The sequence below is a fragment of the Falco biarmicus genome, chromosome 1 (assembly GCF_023638135.1).
Source record: "Falco biarmicus isolate bFalBia1 chromosome 1, bFalBia1.pri, whole genome shotgun sequence".
NCBI classification, from domain to species: Eukaryota; Metazoa; Chordata; class Aves; order Falconiformes; family Falconidae; genus Falco; species Falco biarmicus.
The window spans coordinates 79,797,544-79,824,429 of NC_079288.1; the positions used below are offsets into that span (position 1 = coordinate 79,797,544).

At 37.7% G+C, this 26,886-nt stretch overlaps 1 protein-coding gene across 4 annotated transcripts in view; it reads left to right on the forward strand.

Moving 5' to 3' along the window:
• The window catches only part of ZFYVE28 (zinc finger FYVE-type containing 28), a 165,865-nt gene that overhangs the window by 125,146 nt on the left and 13,833 nt on the right, over positions 1–26,886 (forward strand). The window contains exons 9-12 of one of the 4 annotated variants that reach the window (XM_056351085.1): positions 6,988–7,092; positions 22,572–22,723; positions 23,300–23,416; positions 25,039–25,143. In XM_056351085.1, coding sequence (XP_056207060.1) covers positions 6,988–7,092; positions 22,572–22,723; positions 23,300–23,416; positions 25,039–25,143 — 479 coding nt within the window. Of the gene's footprint in view, positions 1–6,987; positions 7,093–22,568; positions 22,724–23,299; positions 23,417–25,038; positions 25,144–26,886 lie in introns of all 4 variants that reach the window. The other 3 variants (XM_056351075.1, XM_056351104.1, XM_056351095.1) reach the window with 3 other exon arrangements.

Sequence of the window (26,886 nt, forward strand, 5' to 3'; positions counted from 1 at the left end):
TAGTAAATCAGTTCCTGTATTATGCAATATGACATAGGTATAATTTCAATGATCCAGTCAGGTGTACTGTAATTAATCCTTAAATCTGAAATACCTAGTATTTCAGACTTCTCTAGTTAGCCTCGATATTCAGTGGAGTTTAAAATAGAGCTTATATACTCTTCTGCTTAAGATGTAGGTATTGACATGTCTTTACTACGTTGGTTTTTAAGTCATAGCTAGTATGTCTTTCTCCATTATTTGCCTGTAAGTATCTGAAAGACATAAAACAATTAAGGGCACAGTCTTGTACAGTAGTATTAATGAGATGCATATATGAGAAAAGCGTTAGCAAAGATGTAGTCTTTATCTGACCTGCTGAAGGGACAATGTGATTAGTAAAGGCTCTCATGCAGCAAAACAAAACTGTTCAAGGGGGGAGACAATCTAAGTATAGCACAGAAGATGAGAAAACTATGTCAAAGCAGCATTTGGTGTTTTGGGGGTAAAAAAGAACGTAAGTTAACAGCAAGACCGGGGGTAAAAAAAGATAAGTAGCACCAAAACCAAGTTTTAGATCTGTATCTAGTATTCCTTCTTTTCAACTGGAAGCGAACTATACAAATTTTTTTAAATGCTCATTCTGTCATAGTATTCTGCCTGGTTTTTCCAAGGGGTAAGAACGTTATGAAGAATGAAGATCGTGGTCTTTTGGTGTTTTGGAAATACTTGGCTTTTTGTTCTTTCCAGAGTTGAAGAGTCCTTGTAAAACTGCTGATTCTTCTACATGTTTTATGAAGTTTGGCACTTTGTTTCATATTGTCATGCAATGCTATTGTTTTCACATTGTAGTCTTAAATAACTGGTTCTTTTGTATGTTTGTTTATCTTCATATTGACCTTAAAGCAGTTCTGATAAAGAAAAAGGGGGTTTAAATATAGTTTCTCTCCTTTCCACTGCAGATCTATTATGTCTAGCTTAAACTATACTTTTTTTTTGCTCTTTATCTGTTTGTTGAATGTATTCTTGATGAAGCCTTTTACAATGCACCTGAGAACTGGTAAAAGGAGCTGAAACTGGTAGCAAAGAGAACTTCTTACCTTCTTACTTTCTGCAAGCTCTACCTGTGTCCGTTGTCTGTTAGGTGCTGGTGCTGTTCACATTTATTTGTGGGGGCTTAAAAAATAGAAGATTTCACCATATGCTTTTGTTTTTTGAGGAGGAGGAATAAGGCATGCTTGAAAAGCGTGTTTTGCTGTTTGCTGATCTGTGTTGCAATTCTAGAACAAGATAAATATTTTTTTTCTTCTCCAGCTTGGTATTCAAGTTGTCCCATTTCTTAGCGTTGCAATTCTGTAGTCTAAAATTGTATATATTGTTTAGTTATATGTTACGATAGTATATACTGTGAAATACTTAAATTTATATTTCCTCAGCATATTAGAATGACTTTGTAAAAAGATGAATACCTGTTTTATACATTTGGTTTCTAATTTTGCCTCTTCTGGCTGTATTTTATTCACTCCTTAGCAACGTGTAATGTATGTGCACATTCTCAGTACAGCAACTTTAACATAAGTCATTCCACCTTTATAAAGGCATGGAAAAACATTTGTATTTCTGGGGTGGCTAGCATTTACATTTATAAAACACACACACGCACATTACCTTTCTAGCTTGTCTTTTAGTTTATAGCATTTGATTCTACAAGTGCTCCTTTATCTGAACTAGATTAATTGATATTGCAATGCAAATTAACTTCATTAAATGTCTTGAGTTCATGCTTTCCCTATAATATTCTCATCACAGTAAAACTTAAAGTGTGTGTGCTTTTTACATTGCAAAGTTGCCTTTTCCATAGAAATTAATGGACAGCTGTGCATGTTCACATAAACAAAAACATGTCTGCTTAGTGTCTTGTACTGATTACTCTTTTAACTAGCTATTCAGGACTAAGAAAACTTCTCATCAGCAAGTAGGAAAGAGTTGATTGGGAACAAAATATCAGCCTTTCAACTGCAAAACTTCCCTTAAGCAATCCTTTAGCTAGCTGTTGATTAAAATTTCTCTGTTCCCCTTCTAGTATTCTGTTTCTTTTTGTTGTGTAACTGGCCAAATTCAGATTCAGTATAAAATATTTTTTTCAGTCCCACTTTCCCTTCTTCTTAGCAATACAAGTCTCAAATTTATAGTGGCAGTGTTTGACCTTGTCTGTAGAATGCTGATTTTGTGCGGTATCTGATCACCTAAGTGCTGTTACAAAGCCCATGCAAATAAAAGGTGTCTGTTGTATATCAGCTTCCCTTTTACTAGGTCCATACATCCACTGCAGCAGCAATGAACTGCATTAACTCTTAATATAGAGATTCCTGAAATTAATATAGTAGGTAAAACAGTTTTAAAAGCCACTTACTTGAGTGGATTCAGTGTAGCTAACGCATGAGGCTTTAGAGTTTGCTCTCCTTCAGTGAGACAGAGAAAGTATGTGCCATATTAATTAATGTAACATGGAATGAAATTGTAACGCAAGTAGTAACATTCATAAAGAAACCATCCCCTGAAACAGCCGGAGGTTTAATTACATGTGAGGGGCTAGAAACACATTTCCAGTGGAAAAGAGCTCACAAGCCAGGATAAAGGTGGCTTTCAGTTTGTTTTCATTTCAATAGTTACACAAAAATGGCCAACAGCTTTAATTAAATGGTCGTTAGTTCAGTCTGCCAGTATTCCATGAAGAGTGGCAGCCACATCACCCTGTGTCACTTTGCCTGTGTTGCCTCAAATTTTTGTCCTCTGCTTTTATCAGAAGTGCTGAAGAATTCTATTTTGGTGAGCATGGATAATGATTTTATCCCATGCTAGAATGTAATTTTTAAAATATCACTGTAGGCATTTAAGACCTCACAAATGAAACAAACTTTTGCCACCTTAGACAGCTTAAACAGTCCTATGAACCCCAATACAACACTGCATTAATTTCAAATGAGCATGAGATGTGGTGAAGTTCAGATTGCCTGTGGGCTGGTGTGGGAAGAAAGGTTTAGCTACTATCAGCTATAGAATGTGTCTATATGCTCGTGCCTTCTCTTCTTATAATTGTGCTAATGAACATGCATGCTAAGCCATCAGCTGATAACAGGAATCGAGAGTTGGGGAAAGCAGGGCAATTCAGCTCAGGAAGTACCAGCATCTTAGAAAAGCAGAGAAGAATCTTCGGGCAGACACTAATGAGAAGAAATTCTACAAAGAGTTTAGTAGTCTGCGTGTACTGAGAAGGAATGCCATGAGTATGTCAGGAGTCTTTTTTTGTTATGTTTTTTTAAGAAGCTATTTAGTACATCACTGAGAAGGTATATAACAGTTATCATTATTGCATTCCTATTTCTTGGTACTAAATAAACACAGAATTTCTTATCTGAAGAGTTACAGCTTGAATATTAACCAGAAATAAACATTGTAAATAATATATGTTATTTCTGGTTCAAAAATATGATATGTATTGGTACACAGGAGTGAGAAAAATGTTTACACATTGTGATTGTCTAATCTACACATCGTTTATTACAATAAACTAACTTTTGTGAGCATGGTTTGTGTCTAGTGTGTCCAAGCAGTTTACATTGCCAAATGATGACTGACCAGATGGTTATCTAATCCTGAAATCAGCAGACAGCTCAGCATGGCCAGGTTTGGGCACCAAGTAAAAGATGGAGTCGTGGAAAATGAAGGCATTTATGATGCAGTTTAGAATGGCACACCGTGTTAAGACAAGGCTTAAAATGAGATGAGATGGTGGAGCTGATGAGAGGAAGTTATGCAGATAGTGACTGGTTAGAGGTGAGAGAGGATTCAAATGAGGGGAAAAGTAGCATGGGGAAGAGGTTTGAGATGAGGCTTGTAAGCTGGTCAGAGGCCATCTGTGAAGATGAAAATAGAAGTACCACTGAGATCATTGATAATGTAAGCTGGTTGTGTACCATTGTGTTCAGAAGTTACTCATCAGGTTTACTATCAAGGGTCCAGCACTCTGTGCCACCGTTGTTATTTTGCCTTCTGGCTTGGACTGTCCACTCCACAAAGTTAGCTCAGGATAGAAAGTGGTTTCGTGACTCTAGGACAATGTTTGACAATAAATAATAACTGCTCTTAATAGAGAGATGGTACTTAGGGTTATGGTTTGTTGGTTTATGTTTTAGCTCTCAAAAAATGTATGAGATCTTTGAGTTCTTATCAAAAGTGATAGCCCTTTGTGTTGTGTATAAGAGCTGAAAACCTCAAATTATTTAAAACAAAACAAACAATCTAGAAAAACAGAACCTAAGAAAGTAGAATTTAAGTTTTTAAGTAGTTTCATAATTTTGTTTCATGTGCTGTTGGTAACACATATTTTGACTGGATTTCAAATATATCAGGCAGAGCTCTGCAGAAAGCACTGAAAGACAGCAAACCTGACATCTTTCAGAAAAACTTTTACTACCTAAATCAGCTGACAGGATTGTTACACTGGAAAAACCTGGAAATGGGTGGGGAGGTGAGAGAAGGGTAAAAGAAGGTGCTGAGTTTGCTAGTTTTTCTTGTTTCCTGGTCCTGCTGTACAAAGATTACTTTATTCTGAACAATACATTTCACCTTGGTAAGACAGCTTGTCCTGCTGTTACATAAAGTGATGCACTTGCAAGAGAGAAGCAACAGTATGTTTTATTGATAGAAGCCAGTGAGTTGAACTTCAACAGTAAATGCGACAGTGGTTTAACAAGATTGTATGGCAAGGTACACTTGAGTATTTACTGCACAGAGGACTGGGTCAGACAAAACTGTTGGGGAGACCCTCCCATTGAGTCATGAGGTTGAGAGGACCCCTAAGGTTCTTATCTGCTTCCTAGAGAGCAGTCTAGGTGTGGCTGGATCCAGACTTAGTTCCAGGCTTGATCAACAGTTGATGTCTAAAGGATTATGTATGTTCAATCAACCCTTTTTATCACTTAGCTAAGATCTCAAAGTTTCAGCACGCTTATTCCCAGCTCACAGAGTATCAGACTCAGCCTTGAGGAGTAACCTTGAGAGGCATCCCTAGTCAAGGGAAGATCCTGGCATGGAGCCACTGCTGTGCAGGAGAGCTCAATGGGCTCCAGGCTGTCCTCTGTTTATGAAATAAGGTGATTGACTTAACAGCCATGTTTGCGTACCAGCTGTATTTCAGTTGGCGCATGCTCAGCTAGCCCTCCGCTGTTGAGCAAGACTTATGGCCCTTAGCTATTGTTTGAGCTGGGTGCAGCCACTGCGACTGCCACTGGTGGCTATTGCTTAAGCCTAAAAGGGGTGGGGGGATCACACCACCACACCTGTTCAATCATGCTATGAAATCACATGCTAATGTTTTTAAATATCATTTAGCTGCTATAAAACAGATAGAAGTACATACTAGAAGCATGACCATATTGTAAGATTGGATGGGTAAAGATGATGAGCTATAAAAGAGTAAGCCTTTGTTTAAATGCATATATCTTCTCATAATGAGCAGAATTAGCAAGGGAAATTACATAAAATGAATGAAAGTTAAATAGATTTTTGTTCAAGTCTGATAAAATTATTTTCCAGTTGTTATGGCTCTCCTTTCAACTAAAGCGTAGTACACTTGGGATTTATTTTCGAATTGGCATTCAGAAATGAGGAACATGAAGGGGTACATTTTCCAAGTGATTAGTGGGAGGTATGCAAGCAAATCCTATTATTTTTAGTGGGATTAGAGCACATACCTTCTGTATACTGCTTTGAAGTATTCCCCTTAAGCATTCTTCGAGACTTCTAGTTGGTAGAAGAAAATAATTTGGAATGTAGCTGGTTTGGAGATGGACCCTGCGTATGTCTACGAATCAAAAGAGCATTAAACAATCTGATAGTTATTGTGCAGAATGAAGGTTAAATAATCCTGACCTATATAACTACACCTTTTTTAACTAAAGTTACTTCTTCGGTTTCTCTGTGTATTGTCTAAAGATTTCTGTTGACTGAACATTTCAGTTCAGCAGGCTCAAATGATTCTTCTGCACTGCCTAGAAGCAATACAACTTAGATATCTCCGCTCAAGATCATGCATTTTCTTACCTAGTATAATTTTTTTTCAGCTTGTGGAATTTCCAGTAGCTTAGCAGTAAATTTTTACTGAAACAAAAAATTGTTTTTTCCAAGGTAGTTCTGTAGGGCTTATGAAACCACTTTTAATCTTCTAATCCAAGTTTATGTTGATGTGATGTAAGATCTAAAATGACGTGTTATTTAAAGGCTTTTCATTAGCTCAGGGATACCAGAGAAGTTGTGTGCCATTTATTTAAACCATTCATATATTTTTACTTAGCGGCTAGAGGATTTATTCTAACGAAGTGTCAGTAGTTTGCCATGGGACTGCTCCTTCCTGCTTATCTGTTGGTTTAAATCACAAAATTTGAGGTACACAGGTAGGGACCGAGTAAATTTAAGGATAGGGTTAGGTGTATTATCTTTATTTCCTTCACTGAAAAGTCAGCTTTTTGCTTTCTGAGACTATTTCATTCCCATTGGAAGGAAACATAGGTCAAACTTTACACAATATTTCAGAAGTTCTTGAAGCTTATTGTTTCGGGTGTCTTGGCCTTAAACACCAGTGACTTTATGAAATTTCAGTTTTATGTCTGTCTTATAATGTTAAACCATATTTAGCAGCATGAGTACACTATTCCCTCTATACCCTATGAAAATGTAGGGTCCTTGGTTCTTTCCTGAATGTTTTAACTGTATGGCATGAACTAAACCGAAGATTTTTGTAAGATCTGTGCCCACTGACTTTGCCAAATTGTCTGTGCTTTTGAGAAGAAAACAGGATAGGTTTGTATCATTTTCTGAAGATCAAAAATACAACTGCCAGTTTACTCTTTATTTCTGTATAATCCATAACAAGCCATGAGTTACACAGTGCTGTTTTTTACCTTTGTTCGCTTCAGCAGTTCATTTTGTTTCCGTATGTTTTTTCAGTTCTCAGGATGGCTTACGTGATTCCCCCCTCAGCTCCATCTCCAGCAGTGACTATGAGAGTGTTTCTGTCACTACATGTAGTCTCTCCAGCATATACGCTCTGAGGTAATAACATCACTTCAGTCAGATTTGACAGATGGTATTGGGTTATGTTTGGTTAAAAATTTTCATTGAATTAACAATCAAGTGACAGCAACACTTCTAAGTATTCTTCCTTTGAACAGCAGGTGCTTTTTTTTCCTAGCAGTTTTCTTCAGTGCTGTGGCAACTGAGACAACTACTTACAGAAAAGTTTGAATGCATAAAGCAATGGATTCATATATGTCCATGATCTCCCTTTTATTTCTCTATACAGCATGTCTTAAGAGACACTTCAGGTTTTAGGTTGGAAAGTACCAAATGTTTGCCTTAAGTAGGTTTTGATTTTTTCTAGAAAACATGGATTTTCCATTTTGTTTCTCATAGTAAAATAAGGGGAACGTTCCAGTTAACAGTAATTTAACTTCCACAGTGGTGTTGGCCAAAACGGGTAAGCACACTAGTTTATATTCTCATCTTCTGAAACTGCGCGAGAGTTTTAAGTTTACTTTTGTTCAGAGCACTTAAGGAGAATAATAGAGCAATAAAGTTTAGGGCAGAAAAATGTAACTAAAACAGAAGTATGAGTTACTTGCTTTTTTCAGTATTTGCATAACATGCATGTATGTGATATACTGCATACGTTGTATGCAATAACATTTTTACTGTGGTACAGGCAGACTGAAAGACCACTATATCAGTCAAAGTAGATCTTCCACTGCCGCTTGTTCTCCTTTTTTCATCTGTTTATCTCTTCCCAGCACTTCAGGAATTCCAAAATTTGTCTAGGTTTGGGGATAGAAAGAGAGGGTAAAATATTTTTTCCAATAGTGTTAGAGGAAATAGTACATATATGTATATTTTTAGGATGTGCCAATCTTTGGGCTCAGGTTTTTTGTTTCATATTTTTATAAGAAGGACAGAAAGATAAAACTAAAACTGTTTTTCATTGTTTTAATTTTTAAATATATTTCCTCTTGATGGTTCTTGAAACAAAACTTAATATACCTGCATGCAACAGTTGCAGTCTTCTAAATGCTGCATACATCAAAGACTGTTTCACACAGGGCTGTCTGAATGGACGGTAGAAAACCTCAGTTTTTCTTCAGGAACAGCTGGAGCAATAAGAGTAAGTAAGTCTTCATTAGGTGCACCACCTCTTCTCAAGGCCTTACGGTACTGCCATTGTATATTGGTGTCGTAGTTGCCACTGTATTGATGCTTAGCTAAATTAGATCTGTCTTTTCCCTTTTTTCAAATCTTGTTTTACATTGTTTGATTTATAAGGCAGTATTTGTACACACACATTTTTGCTCTTGTGCACTGAACTACAGCTTTGTATCATCCTTGTGTGTCATGCGAGAAGTCCAAGTTGCCTATTTTTCTGTATCTGATTGGTATTACTAGAGATCTAGCTGTTGTAGTCTATGCTCCAATAAATAGATAAGTGCCTGCTTGGCCAATACATCTCCCCTTTTGAAATACTTAGTTTAAAAGAAGTCTATGAACTCCTTTCAACAGCTTAATAAAATAAAAGAAGGGGGAAAAAAAAGCTCAGAAGTCCGGCTGCTTCATATTAATATGTTCCTAGATCTGTGTGCATAAAAATGTAATATTTAGTACATCTATTTGTATAACATTTTAGAATAAGTTATTTTTAAAGGACTCCCCTGATCTTTTATCTTTTATTTTAAAGATTTTATCTTTATTATCTGAAGAGTTTTATTTGGCTATTGAAAAGTTATCTAGAGCTGTATCATACAACATACAAATACTACAGCAAGTGTATTCCTTGAAAAGACAAACTCTCCGAAATATTATTTTCAGAAATAACTAAGTTGTCCCTGATGTCATATGCATATCCAAAATACCTAAATTCTTTTATGATTGTTTTTCCTCTGAAATATGTCATTTTTATTAACTTATTTTCTTGCTGTTTTCACTTAACAGCAATTAGAAATTTAAGTGTAGCATTTGTTATTTTATCTGAAAAAATGAGCTAACCATAGAATTCTTGAAATGCATTTATTTGGCCTTACAGCCTCCTGTGGATTATAAACAACTTGTTTGTGCTGTTAAATAATCAGTGCTGAGGCTGACAGTCATGTTGTTAGAGTGCAGCATGTTGTGGAAATACCCAAGTGCCTTGAAACAACTTGGTTCTGGTAGCAAAACCAGCTTAGCCAGAGTAGCACAGTGTGTTGAGTGAACTACTAGTGTATACTAGAGTATAGAATGGATTTGAAACAATGAAGTATTGTGTATATGGAGCTCTATATATGTATACATTTATTGTTTTCCAAATAGAGAATCAGGGAGCAAATTTCCACTCAGATTCTGGAGCCCTGTTCAGCTCATGGGTCGTTGTTTGCCTTTTTGGTTTTTATCGGGAGGAAAAGGCTGTTAGGATTGTAGGAACCATTTGGGACCTGTTAAAGGCAGCTGCTTCAAATCAGCCTGTGATTTACTGCCTTAGACATTTTCCATCATCAACCAGTGCTGTGTAATTTTTTGAGCTGTATTAATTGCACCTAGTTTTAGGCACCAAACTGATATACTTACATGAAGAGGTTTGTTGCTGAAGGGTTCCCTGTTGAATCAATGGAGAAAAGTGGAAACCTTGGTTAAGCGTGTCATTTGTTGAAATGCATATGGGCCAAAGATTTTTCAATCTTAAATGGGGACTATGGTTACATACTTTTATTACTAACTGTGCTCACAGAGTAATTAGAAAAACGTTTTAAAACTTGTGCTCTAGAAACCTTGAGCAAAATTGGAGAAAAAATAAAAGGTAAAGGGGGCTTCTCAAATGGTTTTGCCAAGGAAGGGTTAACTATTTCACTGGTACCTGATCTGTGTAGAAAGTTCCTCTTTCTAGTCGCAGAGGCCTGATGGTCAAGAAGTTAGATGTTCAGCTCAGTTTGGAAAGTGTTTTTTTGCAAGACGTTTGTTAAGCAGTATCCAGACTTGAGATGCCCATGTCAGTAGTCAGCTTTCTTGGTAAGGAATAAATGTATTCCATGTATTTTTGAATGTTTCAGAGAAACTGTGGTTTTGTGCAGACTCAGAAGAGTATAAAGAAGGGGTTTTTTACATTGGTGTGATTGTGGAATAATACTGCTGGCCTGAGTGAAAATTAGATGTTTGTAGTTACAGCAGGGAAGTGGCAATTAGTCCATTGTTTATATTGGCTCCAGGAAACAATCCATGCAGTATTACTTTAATGGTTTCTTTTCATGAATTCAGTTTTTAGAACCATTTTTAATATACCTATAACTTAGTGAACTGTAAATAGGCAGCTAATAAAATACACCGCTGGAATCTTAGCCATTTCAATGTTGGAAGCAGTAAAATCAGTAGTTTTAAAAAATAAATTGCAGGAATTTTTCAGCTTTCAACATGCATATGAACTATTGGTCAAGATCCTGATAAAGCCATTAATTTGAGTAGAAACCTAAATGAGGGCTATTCATATGCTAACAGAATGAGATGACTTGATATGCTTAAAGCCAAGAACAAGCCTAAGTTCTTTGAAAGACTGGATCTGGAATATGGCAAGAGAAGTTGTTCTGGGAATGACAAGGGGAAAGTAAGTGACACAACCAAAGAACAATGTAGTTATAATTAGTTGATTTCAAGCCTCTTTGGAGTTTTTGGTGTAAGACAGTGCAAGGGAGGAAGAAATAACTGCTGAATCTGTATTCAAGCGTTTGCTTGCCTAGGGTATGTGGTAAAGCCTACTCCTTCATTTTAAGGTTACAATGAGCCGATAAATGACAGCTTTAAATATAAACAGTAAATTCTTAAACTAGTCTTAATGATACAATAGATGCCTTCCTTGGTCACTAGACATGTCATTGTGCCTTAAATATTGGTGTTTTGTGGAGTATTTTTCTGCTATTTTAGCCGTTTACAAAAATTGGTGGTGAAGTTTTAGCCTGTTATTTACAGTCTGTGAAAGGAGTTATCTGCAATGTTTTGTGACTCAAGTCTATGCCAAAACAGCAAGACTCTGCCAGCAATTAGGATGGGGTATTTATCTAGTTATTTTTGTTAGAATATCTGTGTTCATGTACATGTGGACAGAGCCCAGGGTCGTGTACTGGTTGGATATATCTGAAGGATATTGCTTACCTTATTTCTTATTTTGATTATGTCCCTGTTAGTGTAAACGCGTGTGAAACAAGGCAGGGAATGTTACCTTAGTGTATAGATGAGATGAAATTTTGATTACCTGCTTCAAAAATAGAGGTTGTTTCACAGGAATTTGTTTGAAGCTACCTTGTCAGTCAGTTCATGGAATCAGAATAGTCCAGGTTGGAAAAGACCTGAAAAGATCATCTGGCCCAACCTGTTGGGGGAAGGGGAGCCTAGATGGGATTATCTAACACCCTGTGCCGCTGCTTCTTGAAGAACTCCAGCTGATGGGGACTCTACCAAGTTCCTGGGGAGGTCGTTCCAGTGATTGATTCTCAGCGTAAAAAAAATTCTGTCTTATATCAAGGTGAAACTTCTCCTGGTGCAACTTGTATCGGTTGCCCCTTGTCCTCTCCGTGGGCCTCCTTGTGAAGAAAGAGCCTCCATTCTTTTTGTAGCCACCTTTTAAGTACTGGAAAACTGTGATGGGGTTCCCCCGAGCCTTCTGTCCTCCGAGGAGGAAGGACCAAACTCCTTGAGCCTTTCCTCATAGAGCACATCCTACAGCCTCTGGTGATCTTTGTGTCCCTCCTTTGGAGCCTGTCCACTCTGTCTGTGTCTTCTCGTGGGTTGTGGAGGCCTGAACTGGACACAGGAGTACTTCAGGTGTGGCCCAACACGCGCTTGGTAGATCGGGACGATCGCAACTCTTATCTCCGCTAGCAATGTCCCTGCAGCCCATTTGCCTTTGCCGCTGCAGCGGCGCACTGCTGACTCCTGTTCAGCTCGCTGCCCACCGGGACCCGCAGGTCCCTCTCGGCAAGGCCGCTCCCCACCCGTGCAGATCCCAGCCCGTACCGGGCCCTTTGGTTGTGTCGTCCCCTGTGTGGGACCTTGCGCTCGTCTCTGCTAAACTCTGTCCTGTTCTCGCTGGCCCGCTGCTCCGGCCTGTCCAGGGCTCTTGGTAAGACGGCTTTCCCTCTGATGCATCCACCTCACCACCCCGTGTGGTGTCAGCAGACTTGGTGATGGTGCTCTCAATCCCGTCACCCAGGTCATTTAGGGAGACATTGGAGAGTGTGAGGCCCAGTTGATCCCTGGGGGTCCCCCACTTGTGAGAGGCTTCCAGTGTGAGTAAAACCCATAGATTTAAAACTCTGAGGGCAGCCTGTGAGCCTGCTTCCTGCCCTTCTCACAGACTTAAGTGAAGTTCTTATGGGTGGACAGTTACGTACTAAACTAGGTTTTATGCTAGGCTTTTTCATCAGTAGGAATCAGTACCTCCAAGAGGGTGCAGGAAGGAAAAATAACTTGATCTTTTCCTAGGACTGTGTATTATACTAGGATAGTGCAGTTCTTTCAACTCGTGGTCCAGAGCTGTGCTATCAAAGCTACAGCAAAAATTACATGCCCATGGGTTTTAACAAAGAGATCACAACCACTTTAGGGATCTTGTAGATTATAGTGTGGAGGACAACAAATAAGTTAACAATGTATTTTAACTGATGTTTCACAGTCTACCTGGTCAGCCATGTCTCGAGATCTCCTGTCTTGCAGTTTTACCATTGTTAACTTGATCGGGTTATATTTAAGCTGTGCAAAATGATGAATTAATTCTGCATTAATGTTTGGTACAGTCATCTTTGTTTTGATCAATAAGTTACTGTAGATTTTATTTCCCTTTTTTTTTCTGTAGACCTCTTTTTCATGGAAAGACTTCTCATAACCAGAAAAGGGCTGGTGGTAATGGCTTTATGTGAACCTTATTGGAATCGTGGAAATAAAGAGCTCAGTGACAAAAGTTGTGGGAAGAGAAGGGATTTTATACCTTGAGCAAATCAGAATTACTTCCAGTATAGACACTTCTCCTGGCTAATCATTTTGAACTGCAGCCTGTATGTTTTAGGCACTGTGAGTCTGTGCTGTTTTGTACAGACTCTACAAAACAGAGTCTTTGCTGTTTTGTACTCAAGTAGTGTAAGGGCAACTAATATGCATATTAATACAGTCATAAACAGGCTGCTGTGTACAGTCTTCTTGCTTTGCTGCTAAATCCCTTGCCCCAACAGCCAGCTGAGCAGTACCAACAAAACAAAAAAGTAGCACTGATGAGGTCGGTCAGCTTTTGCTTATGATTTTAGTCAGCAAGGCATACGTGACTGAAGCAGATGTCTCTAGTTTTTCACTGCCAGAAATCTTTTTGCTGTGTTTCATGCCTATTGTGGTCTTTGCCCTGCAAGACACACACACAAAAAAATCAATTCTCCAAATGGTGCAGCATTCAAAGCTATAGTTTCTTTTTAGGAAATTCCACAAAGTATTTTTGGGTATATTATATGTGTATCTTCGTCTTCAGTAATATATAATTGATGCAGATTTTATTTTCTTAAGGAATAACCTAGGTACCTTGTGTGAACTAATTGTTAACAAGTGCTTGTTACAGTGGGAGAGTGAAAATTCAGTTGTTCTAAGTTCTTTGGCCTTTTCCAATTAAAATTATAAACTTCGTATTTAGAGGTGTTAAAATGTGTGATATGGTTGAAGTAAATTAAGTATGAAATACTTTGTTCTCTGTGTTAAACAAGTGAAATAGGGCAATATTTTTACGCTGACTAGCATTGGTGGCAGAAACAATAAGTCTGTTTTAGCAAAATTGGTAGACACCCCAAAATTTGCCATTTGGGGACTGTATTCCAGCTGGCATATCAAGCATATCTTGTGGCTGGAGACTGACATGAAGTGATAATAATACATGAAGTGATAATAATGGTTTGTTCTTGTTTCTGCATAGCTCACTTTTAATTTTTGGGTTCGGTGATGTGGCGACATTTATAATTGTGTTAATTTGATATGTAAAAATCAGTTGTTGACTGTCACTTGGTGTTCCCTGTGGTACTAACAGAACTAAAATTACTAGCTTTCAGAAATAAGATTTTATTTTACAGATTGGTTTTTTTAAACCAAAAAAAAAAAAATCATTAGAATAGCATGTTTGGGAGTTTTGCATTTGTGTGTGATTAACTCAAATCACTACAGTAACTGCAGTTTTTGCAGAATTTTTGGCAATACCTAAAACCAAAATACATTGTAAAAGCACAATTTTATTGGAGGAAGAAAGAGGAATTCCTCATACTTACAGTGGCATCGAAGGTGAAAAATTAAGAGAAAGCTTTCTTCTCTAATTAAAATATTAAGGTTCCACCTAATACTTTAATTAGTTTATTTTAGCTTTGACTCCCACAGCTGGATACCGTATTCCAATGGGATTCTCCTAGACCCTAGGATGCTTTAATGCTTCAGCTGGTTTTGTATTTTTTGAGGAAACTGATGGAGGCAATATGAAAACATTGTGCTAATAAGTTTCCCATCTCTCAGAGTTCCTCTTGCTGGAAAATGTTTCTCAGTGCTGCTTGTCCATCTCCATTTCTGCCACGCACAGGATTTGCACCTCAAGAGAGTGTCTGCTGGAATTGGATGCTAAATTAATTCACTTTTTGCTATGCCATACAGAACAGTTGCTTGCATATTGCAGAGGATGTTGATGAAGAGATATGAAAGGACTCTTTACCCTTGGAAAGTGTTTGTATCTGGCATCAGGTATTCAGGTTCTGTCTATCCTGCATCATGTTCTGGATAAGGCATAAAAGCTGGGACTGATGTGTTGCTATCCCTGTATAAGATACCAGAGCTGATATTACATACCATTTTTTCATATGTGCTATACTATTTCTGGTTTTCACTTTCAGTTTTTCTACCACTGGATATTTTTTGAAGTTTAAACATTTCTGTGCTCTAATCTCATATTTGTCCTTTTGCAGTGTGAGTGACCATTTGAAAGCTTATAATCCATGTTTGATTACAAGGAAGTGTCAGGAAAAAGAAGTCGTGGTGGAATTGAGAAAATCTTAGTAGAACCTAAGCGATATTCTAACTCATATTTTCAGTTCTGTTGTTTCTTGACTTCTACCATATATTTATCTTGCAGGTTTTATCCCTTTTTGGTTTAAATTTTAAGAAAAACAGTAAATGTAGTACCTTGTACTTGTAAGTATCTGACATAAATTTTGATGTTTAGAAGGCAGCCCTGTTGATTATTAATGTTCTTAAGTTGTTTGTTTGTATGCACTCTTACAGAAATATTATCTATAAAGAACAAAAAAGCTGTCTGGGACAGAGCACTGTTAAAGCTGCTAAATCCTGCACTGGCAATGTTGTTTACTTTAATTCCGATTTGGAATACAGTATCTTTGCATTCTGAAAACCCAGGGCAGAGTGCTAATGAGTTTGAATAAGCCAGTTGTCTTGGTAGAGTTTGTTATGGAGGATCTGTTCAGCAAGATGCTATTTTAACAGCTGTATTTTTTTGAGAAGTCCAGCGTGGTAAGTACCACAAGAATGTTCTTCAGTTTGAGGTTTGTAGAGTTGAGGAAGGATTCAAGATGTTCTTCCAGCAGAGTGGGCAGCTGCAGAAGCTGCCAGGGTGTGGAGCAGAAGTTGTTGCTGTTGATTTCATATTCAGTAGTCTCGTGCTCAGGGTTTTTTTCTGACTGAAGATATCACTTAGAATACATGGCTAATCCCACTAGCCAAATTTCTTGTTTTAAGCAGGCAATGTCAGATTGCACATCTCTAGTGGGGCAAAAGAAGCTAAGAAGGGGCTTCTGCAAGTCTTGCAGTGTATGAAAAGTAAATCCCCCTACTGAGGAATTCAAAAGGTTGACAGCAGATGGGGCTTCTAGCCCATGTTGTACTATGTATGGAGCTGGGCTTTGATAATAATAATTTGGTAATACTACAAATACAATATCGTAGTCTACTCAAGTCTGCTGCTTCTGGTGGTGCCTAGCTAGATTATTCCTGATAGATGGATTTGCACGCAGTTGTATTATTTTCTTGTGTTTTTCAAGACAAAGTTCTGAAGCCTTGAGAACACTTTAAGGGTGGGTTGGTCGGGTTTTTGTGGTTTTTTTCCCCCTCTTTAACCTTTTCTTTTAAAATAGAGAGAAAATACCTAAGGGATTACATTTTAAAACCCTCTTGACTTAACAAAATATTAGGGTTAAAAAGTCAAGAAATGTAGTTCTGAATTAAACCTTTTTTTAGTTTGCTTTAAATGTAGCTTCTGGGGTCGTTCCTTAAAATATAGTCCTTAGCTAAATAACTATATCCTATTACCCTAATAATAAGAACTTGATTTGGTTTAAAATACTCTAAAATTGTGTCACCATCCCCTTAATTTACAATAATTGTAAGACACCATTAATCTTGTAGTTTTCCTCCCCACTGTATCAAAACTAGTACATGTTAGAAGGGGGTGTAACCTGCAGTTTATAGTGTTCCTTGTGAGAGTATCCAAAAAGGAACACCAGAGGTACTGCAAAAAGCAGGAGAGGAAGCATATATTTTTATTTTTCTTTACTGACATGGAGGTACAGTTCTATTGCTCAAACCCCTCATTTTCCTGTTGTCATTTCGCATGTAGTTGTCTTTCCCCAGCCATTGTGTCTGATCCTTTACATGGCCTTTGGAGTAGTTTTTTGTTCTTTTGGTTTTGTTTTTTTTACATATTGGAACCCCGAGTTGACTGTAGCCTTGAGACGTATAAAAGTAATAGCTTGGGAAAGACAAGTTGACAGGTTAGTGGTAAGATTTCCAGTTAAAGCCTACACAAATATCAGTGGGACAACTGTACCAGCTACTGAAGTAGTTACAGAAATTGTGTGCAGACCATAACATAGATTTGCATGCAGAAGTTTTGGGGTAAGTTTTTTAGATTTTTTTATTTACTTGAAGTATGAAAAAAAATCAAATAGGAGAGAAAACTTTAAATATCACAGGTCAGATAAAAGCATATGTTATTGATACTGTACACAGAGCATAAGGTGGCCATTTTGCTAAATTATGTGGGAACAAAAAAAAAAGCCAGGAAACTCATGATAATGTTTTTTGAGAAATATATTAAGAACTAGACTACTCAAAACATACATACATATATATGTGTAGGGACATCCAGGAATATGGTGTAGCTATACATGTATATATGTTTATCTTAGTCAAAATGTGTGACATTTTAAGTAATGGACGTGAGAGATTCATTAAGGCCAATTAGTGCAAATGAATTCATGTCATTTATATCCAAGGAACTAACTGCACTGTGTTGTAATTTGAGGCCAGTGTCTCATCAGATTTTTAATGAACTATAATTGATATTTAAGAATTGGACTGCTGTCCCTTTGTAAAAACTTTCAGCGTGGTTTATCATTGCAGTGTCTTTCTATGTAAATAGGAATGTGTGAAATCTTAGAAAACTTTCTGCAAATTTTTCACATTTTTCCCTGCTGTAGAAGGGGTCTCACATGCTACTATATAGCTTGTATGAAATCTTCCTAAAGAGCAATTTTGTCTGTGAATGCATCCCTCTGGAAGTGGGTAAACGTCTGCATCAGAATAGTACCATTTAGTACATGGACTTTTGAATTCACTATAGAAATGGATTCCCAAGCTTTGAACTCACGCTGCACCAGGAAGGTGTTACCTGTTTTGTTGCAAATAGTTGTGTCCTACTTCTGCATGTGCTTTTGTTTGCTGGAGATGTCAAGTGAATAGGAATCACTAATGTTACAGGTATTTGTAGAACATAATGCATAATTCAGAGACTATCCTTATGCCGTTTAACACTTTCCTAGTACATGTTTGTAGTGGTGTTCATAGAACTTCAAGTGTTTTGCTCTTAGTCTTAGTTGGGATGAGTTTGTCTTGCTGGAACTTGAGCCCTCTTGGTTTAAAGGCACCACTGACAATCTTCTGAAATCCATACATGAAAATCAGTTGCAAAGACCTTGCCTGAAATCAGAGCCTTAGAGGGTGGTCTTACTTTCCTCTTAAATTTGGTGACATAATTGCATCATACATAGTAGAATAGGTGTGTTGGGTTTTCTCCTTTGCAAGCAGTGACCAGCTAGTGCTTTTGGTATAGGATTTCTAAAGGCAAAGAAACAAAGCCAAACCACTTAAAGGTTTTTTTTATGATTCTTTTTAAAACATAATTCAGTTGATTTGTATTTCTTATATTTGATACAATGACCTTTTAAATTCTTTTTATCTGCCACTGCTGTATATTTAATGCATACTTAAGATACTCTGAGACGGGGGTTTTGTGAGTAATGAGAAATTCTTTGAGAATCTTGTGCATTCTGCATTCAGTTTAGAGCAGATTTGAGGTCTAATCAACCAAACACTTCTAGACAAATTTGGAAAGAAACATCTATGAGTACTCACAGATTTCTGCTGGTATTGAATATTTTTTGAGCACAAATGTAAAATATTTAATTTTGGACCAGCTTTGAATCAATTTACTTTGGTTGCTCCATCTTAGACTTTGTTGCTTTACTGTTTTTGGATAGTGTCAGTGACCAACAAATACAGTGGAAAGCCTATGGTATCAGATGGTTACATAAAACGGCTGGCCACTTCTGAAAATGTCAGTCACAACCTTCCTGTTCCACAGTCCTGTTTTCGGTTATGCATGGACACTGCTGCTAACCTGGCTAAGTATCCTCTGGAACGTAAAAGCTGTAAAGCAGATAGGTTTCACAGGTGAAAGACGATGTTGTGTACAGTTACCTTATTGACTTTTGTTTGTACATATTTGGCTAAATTTCACAGTCAAGCCTTGAGGTGAGGCAACCATTCTAGAGGTATATCTTTGAAGTGTTGAAAGAGTCTTGCTACTCTTCTAACATGACAAATGGAGAGTAATTTTAAAATTGCTAGATAAATGCTACCATTAGGTAAAAAGCTAATTCATTGTATCTGTCCAAGGGTATCTGTACCTTCGTAATGTATAAGCAAGTTTTACTGTTGGAATCAACCTTTGATAATCACCTTCAGATGTGTTAACTTTGCTATGTTTTTACAGCATGAAAAATAATTGCATGATAAACATTATATATATGATAAACCCTTCACAAGGGGACTTCCATGCCTATTTTTTTTTTCTCTTAACCTAATTCCTTGAGTAATGCAGGGTTCCCTTCAACAAAAAGTTGAGAAAATGAGGACTTTTCTCTAGCTACGCAGTGTGGCTATTTGTATTCTGCAGTGATACTTAATTCTGCATATATTTGGAATGAAGCATTCCAGATCTGAGTGTAGTCTGACGTTAATTAAATGTCTTCTACACATCTGGTATCAGCTGAGAGTTTTGAGCCAAATGAGGCATGTTAGATAAGTTGAGTAGGAAAGTTATTTCTTATAGAACTAGAAAAATAACTTGTGTGAAAGAATAATTTGGAGAAAAGGTAAGATTAACTCGGGTCAAAATTCAGGTTTATTTTTTATAACATCAATTTAAAAAATCATGAGAATATTCAATATTTGCTTAGATGCCATCACTGCTGTTTGGGATACCCTGTTATAAGAAAAGCTCTCTCTCCTGCTGTTTACCTGAAACAATTGCAACATTTCAGTTTTTACAGTATTTCTGACTGCCTTTACAATATTAATTTTTTGGCTACCTTCTTAAAGAGTAAAATATAATTTAAAGAACAGATAGTCGTTCCTTGAGAATCGCTTTTGTCTAAATCTGACTTGGTCCTGTTGGTAAAGGCAGAGTAATTGTTTCTAACTCTGTAGAGATTCCTAGGTCCAGTTTTAAACCATTCTGGAGCATTCCCTTTTTCTCTTTGCAGGGTCGCAGGCAATCCCAAATACAAAATAATCCTCTTCTGAACCTCTCGTGTATGGATATTGTACTTTACATGTGATTGCATATTAAATTGTTATAAATGTGAGTGCGCGTAGATGCTGACCTTCTACCCCACAGTGCTGGAGCAAGTTATATGTGCTCTATGTTAGGGATTTTTAGGACAAAAAAAGTTCCAGCCAGTCTTGTGGTGTGATATGACCCTTCTTAGTGACACACCACAAGATCTAACACAGAACTGCAACAGACATAGGTGGAACCCCATTCCTTGGAGGAATTAAGAAGTAGGTAAAACTGCATTCCTCCCAGTTGGAGGAGACTCAGAAAGGCAAACATTATTAAAATTGGTCAGAGCTTGATCAAAATTGTGGAGTGAGCCTTTAGTCCTTTTCTGTTTTGCAGAAAGGAAGAAGTAGCTTATATTCTTGAGAAGCACTCTTCACAGTTCTGTGCCCACCTAACACCATACTTCGAAAGATTTCTTCAACTGTGATTTGGAGGGAAGAGTCGTCCTTGAATCAGCACCCTGACTTTCCCTGTGCTAAAGTTTTTGCTAATTGGGAGTTTCAAAGAGGCTATTGTATTGGGGTTATATAATTGCACACACAGACTGCAGTTGTCTCTTTCATGAGGTCCATGCTTGCCTTGGAGAACAATTTGTAGTGTGAATGTATATACCGCTGTATGATTGACTCTTTTTAAAATGAGGGCAAAACAAGTAGACCTTATTTGGCCATGTTACAAAGCAGGCAAACTCCTTTATTTGTGTATGTGAGCTCTGTGCAAATAGGTGATTGTTGAACTGCATACCATTGTGAATCGGGAATCTCTTCCTGGCTCTTACTGCTTTTCAGTTTACTCCTTTGTAAGCCACATTCTTACATGACCTTTTCATTGGCTTGAACACAGACCTTTCCACACTGACAGGCTTGCTATTATTTTGTGTATATATATATGCATTAAAAAAAAAAAATCTCTATGGAAAAGCGAAGGAAACATTGAGATTGAGAATTTTTACTTGCTTCTTAGTATCTTTAATAAACCTTATCAGTCACGGTGCTGAGGGAACTGTAAACATAGATCTAATGCCTTTTTACAATAATTTTTGTTAATAGCAATAGATAGCATGAACTAAGTAAGTCTCTTGCGAGCTTGCTCTTAACTCTGTCTAAAAGAATGGGAAGCCACTTAAAGTACTCATGCTACATACTTTCCATTGGAGATTAGTTATTGATAGAAATATCAGTATTTATTTATTTTCACTTCAGTTTTTACTAGGTCTTGTAAGATTGTATGGCTTAGTAAATTCATTTTTAAACTTTAAAGGTTTACCTGTATAGCCTACAGGTAGAATTTCAAAACTATCCCATAAAATTTTCTTATGTGTAATTATAAATGTTACTTATGTGTCTTATCCTGCAATAACTGTTCATGCATACTGCTATAGGGGTGGGGATCTGCAAGGTGGTAAAAGTTTCAGCACCTAATAAAAGCATATTGAACTTAGAATGTGGTAGAAATGACTTCCTTCATTATGGGTGCCATTTATGCAGTAAGTAACTTCCTTGACGTAGTAGTTTTCTGCAGAGCACAGAGTGCTGGAGTTTTGGACAAACAAAGCATGATTATAAGTAATATACTCTATATTTGTAATAATCACCGAGATTAATTTTTTTCCAGTATGTGGGGAAAAATGGTTTAGTGTTCTGTCTGTCTCTGAATGCAGTGGAGTAAGAGGGCGTGTTATGTTCAGTCAACACAGTGAATCCTTAGGACTTCAATGTAATTATATCATCTCCATATATATTTTCCTTAAGTGTACTTCGTTTTTCAAAAAAAAAAAAAAATATCTTGATGTACAAATAGTTCAGGTAATTCCTGATATTTGAAGAGGCTGAATTCCCACCAAAGCTTCCCTGGGTCTCGGATTGTTTCACTCTTCCACTCCGTAAAGGGATGGGAGGTAGAAATGGCTGGCAACTGTGCATCTGGCTTTTAAAAGGAAATGTAAATTTATAGTAGGCATTTAGTAACAAATTTTAATCTCTTTGGAGTTGACAAGCCAATAGTTTGACATTTCCTCAATTTCTACAGTTAGGTGTGTAAGGGGACTAATCTACCTCTCTACTGTGTAAATTGTATTTTATCATTCATTCTATTTTTTTATCTAAGGTTATATTTAGACTGTTCTCACTATTTTAAGGTTACATAATTTGAAATTTTTTTTTTTCAAATTAATTCCACATTAATAAATTTCAAAGCTGACTTCAGAACTGACCTTCTCATTTCTAGGTTAATATTCCCCTTTCAGATTTTTGGTGAAGTTGTGGTTGCAGTCCTGAGCTTTTAGAAGTCGTCAATGTGAAAAATGGCACAGTACTTTGTAATAGCTAAGGAAAATGCAATAAAATACAGACAAATAATTTTCTGCTTGAAAGTTTTTTCCAGCTATGCCACAGAGTGAAAATCAAATGTGTGGTGGTGATTGGTTGCATTTTGATTAACTTCAACAAGAATTTACAGCAATTAGTTCCAGTTTGCTAGACTCTTGCCCGAGTCATAAATCCTTTAGGATTTGCTGGACATCCTGAACAACTGAGTGAAGATTTACATTACTTTTCTTTACATGTTGTTGTTTTTGTTTTTTTTTTTTTTCAAACAGCAGTTTAATGACAAGTTCTTGCTCTTCTGATGACATCGATCAGGAAGAAATCCAGCTCGCTTTGCAGGCTGCTAAAATTGCCACACGAGAAAAGATCAGATCCAGATTTCATGGCAGTAATGACCTTATTCACCGTCTTTTTGTCTGTATCTCAGGTATAAGAGTAGCCTTTTGTGCTGAATGTAAAAACTATTCATCCTCGGGGTTTATTGGTGCACATAAAGTTATGGCAGAGCTATGTAGAGGACTGGAGATGAAGTGGTGGGAAGACAATGTTTTGGGGCCTAAGTTGCACACTGGTCTAGAAAGACCTGTTACCTGGGTGGGAACTTACAGAAACACAGATGCAGACTTCTTAGACCTGTAGTGATGAGGAGTTTGGGCATCCAACAGGTTTGACTTTGAAGCACTTCTTTTTCCTTGATGATGCTCTGTGTGTTCAAAGGAAGAAATTTGTTGCTGCAGTTCGATTTTGTTGCAAAAGGAATCTTTCCACGTTTCCTGCAAATGGCAAGGGAGACATGTATCAAATTACAGGTAGTGTAAAGGCCAGAATGTAGTTTGGCCATTATGGAAAATCAGTTTAATTTGATGTTCAGTTTTCATTCCAAACACAAGCAAGTGATCCCCTCAAAAATAAATATGAGGCCATTACTGGTAGCAACAGGCAAATACTTCTTTTAAAGGGTGGTGTAATAGAAATGCTTCACCTGTTTTCTCAAATTCCTAAGGTGTTGCTGACCAGCTGCAGACAAATTATGCTAGTGATCTGAGAAGTATCTTAAAGACCTTGTTTGAAGTTATGGCAACCAAACCCGAAACAGAAGATAAGGAAAAGCAAAAGAAAGGTAAAGAGTTCTAAACATTTGTTTTCTATAGTGAATCTCTGCTAGTAGCCCCATGGGGATACACGAACTATTTTACAATTTCCTTAACATTTTGTTAACTTCTTGACAGGAGTCGCTGTACAGTGATTTGACCTAAATTTAAAAGAAAGCATGGAGAAGTGTAAACAGGTTTAAGTCACTGGAAGTATAGGTACACAGGAGTATGTCTTGAGACAAATGTTGAAAGAGTTAAAGCCTTCAGAGTGCATCTGCGTATTTCTGTGTTCCTATATATAACAAAACAGTGGTTGTAGCCCATATAGTCATAACATAATGTATGCAGGGTTTGGACTTCATAAATGTGGGGGTTTTTTCCCCCCTGACACTGTTTCACACCAGATATGCTTTAATTCACCACGATGCATATCTTTGATCTTGAAGTTTAAATAGCTCTGTGAAAAGAGCAGACGATAAGATGAGAATGCTCAGTAAGATGCTGAAATCTGGCCTGTCTTGAAGCAATTGCAGAATGCTGAATTTGACTTCAAAATGGAAAAATACCTACTTTTGAATTCGGAATAATTAAGATAACGGAACCAGAACTAAATCATGAGGCAATGCAAGAAATTTTTTCCTCTGTCACCATTTTGATTAATATTTTTTTCAAAGAGGAAAGTCTGCCAACTTATTTAAAAATAACTATATCATCCCAGCAAGACTGCAGTTACCTTTGTCCTTTGTTATGATTAGAACTGTCAGCATCTGAAGGTGATCAGAGCGTGCTTTTTTTTGTCCCTTTCCTCATGATTGGAAACTTTTGCTTTCCCTTTTTCTCAGTTTTAGTTAAAGGCTTTGAGGATTTTGTATGTAAAGCTTAAGTTAAAAGTTTGTTAAAAGTTAGCAGAAGTCGTCCAATCCAACTCTGCAGTGGGATAATTCACAACATGCATTACAGCTGTCTTATCACTTATGGTGGAAAGTTCCACTCCACTCCTATGGTGGCAGGATGTCATGATGTGAAAAGAGACTGTTTTTTTATTGGGGAAAAAAAGAAGGCATTAGACAATATTGCTAAAGAGGTTCAAAGAGCTCCTGAATATTCAAATAAAAGCAATAAAGAAGCTGGAGCTGTAAAGAACTAGCACTAGGAAATCTGTTAGTCAACAGTACTTAGCTGGAATAATTTCTAATGGATTAATTATTACATTAAAAGAAAAAAGGTGCAGACAAAAGTAAGAATAAACAAAATGAGCAAGTAAAAGCCAGAGAATTTTGGAATTAAGTTTCTCATTGGTATATGCGATTTGATCCATGTGATTCACCTAGGGAATCTCTGGTTGTTCTCATAATCTACATTGTTGTAAAGGATCCAAGTTAAGAATTGGGAAATAAAATATAGGATGCAGCTAAACTGCTAGAAGAGGACTGTATGTCCTGTGATAACGGCATCTTTCATTTCTGTTACTCCAAAGAAGAATAGAGGAGACTTTTAAATCACTATTTGTGTCAGGGTGAAGAAAAAGCAAGAAGTCTAAGAAGGTACATATAGATGCTACTTTATTAAATCCCAGAAGTCCTAGCATGAATATTTTAAGTGCGAATGAAAAAATATGAATTTGAGTACTTTTTGGTTTGTTTTACAGTTAATCAGAGCTTAAGGAATGCAGCATTGGAAGACTGTGCTTTATGTCAAGAAAGTATATCATCCTCAGAACTTGCAGCAAAAGCCAGAGATGGGGACTTTGAAGGTACTTTCTTTTTTCTGAGAACTAAAATGAGACAACACTGATGTATAATAGTTATGTGTCAACAGTGCAGAGTCTGGCTGGAGGCTGTAGTGAGCGGTGTTCCCAGGGTCAGAACTGGCTCCAGTCCTGTTCAACTTGTTCATCAGTGACCTGGATGAAGTGGCAGAGGCACCCTCAGCAAGTTGGCTGGTGACACAGAGCTGGGAGGAGCAGCTGATTCCCTGGAGGCTGCACTGCCATTCAGCGAGGCTTGGACAGGCTGGAGAGCTGGGCAGAGAGGAACCTCATGGAGTTCAGCAAAGGCCAGTGTCAGGTCCTGTGCCTGGTGAAGGATGATCCCACACACCAGTACAGGCTGGGGCTGACCTGCTGGAAGGCAGCTCTGCGGAGAAGGACCTGGGAGTCCTGGTGGGCAGCAAGTTGCCCACGGCCCAGCAGTGTGCCCTCATGGCCAAGAAGACCAATGGGATCCTGGGGGGCATTAGGAGGACCGCAGCCATCAGGTGAAGGGAGGTGATCCTCCCCCTCTGCTCTGCCCTGGTGAGGCCGCATATGCAGTGCTGTGTCCAGTGCTGGGCTCCCCAGTTCAGAAGGGACAGGGAACTACTGGAGAGGGTCCAGCAGAGGCTACAAAGATGGTGAGGGGACTGGAGCGTCTCCCTGATGAGGAAGGGCTGAGGGAGCTGGGGCTGTTTAGCCTGGGGGAGACCGAGAGAGGATCTTACCGATGTCTACAAATACCTTAAGGGCGAGTGTCAAGAGGCTGGGGCCAGGCTCTTTTCAGTGGAGCCCAGCGACAGGACAAGGGGCAATGAGCACAAAGTGCAGCACAGGAAGTTTCATCTGAGTATGAGGAAAAATGTCTTTCCTTTGAGGGTGACAGCACTGGAACAGGCTGCCCAGGGAGGCTGTGGAATCTCTTTCTCTGGGGACATTCAAAATCCTCCTGGACATGACTCTGTGCAACCCGCTGTAGGAAAACCTGCTTTAGCAGAGGGTTGGGTTAGATGATCTCCAGAGGTGCCTTCCAACCTGACCATCCAGTGATTCTGTGATTCTGTATTTAAAAAAACAACCATTAAAATGAAAAGAGAAAACATTTAAAGTTTGGCTCTGGAAAGAGAGTGTAAGATGTTGTCATAGTATGGTTTAGAGACAGGTGATAAAACTAAGCATATTTCTTTCAGATTTTTGTCTAATGGCCTCATGCAACTCTGATCTACCAATTGTCATATCCAGTATGAGTTTCTTTGTATCAGTGGAGAAAGTATAGTAAAGGTTTTAATATTGCATATATTACATCTGACAATTTTCAGAGGGCTACACAAAGCCCTAAGCAAGGTCTTCTCAGCCACATCTAAAGGCATCTTTCATATTGTTTGCTGTATGTGGAGGTGCTCCTTTTTTCCCGTGGTGCAAGTATCTTTCATACTCACTTCTGTCTTTGATCAAACTATTTTGCTTATTAATTTCATATTCTTCACCATATTACTTCAAAGAAAAAGTTAGTTTTAGGTAAGTCTGCTGAGGTTACGTGAAAAAAAGTGCATATGTAAGTCTGTTTTCGCTGGGATTCAAGCATTCTGAGCCCTCAAAACTTGTTGCTTTGTGTTTTCATCTGAGCTGCTGTGGGAGTGCTTAGGAGTTAGTTATGCAATAGCCCTAGCATGGTAAACATATAAAAAAATGGATTGAAAGATATTAGAGCACTTGCAGTCAAAGAATAAGAAAAGAGAAAGTAGA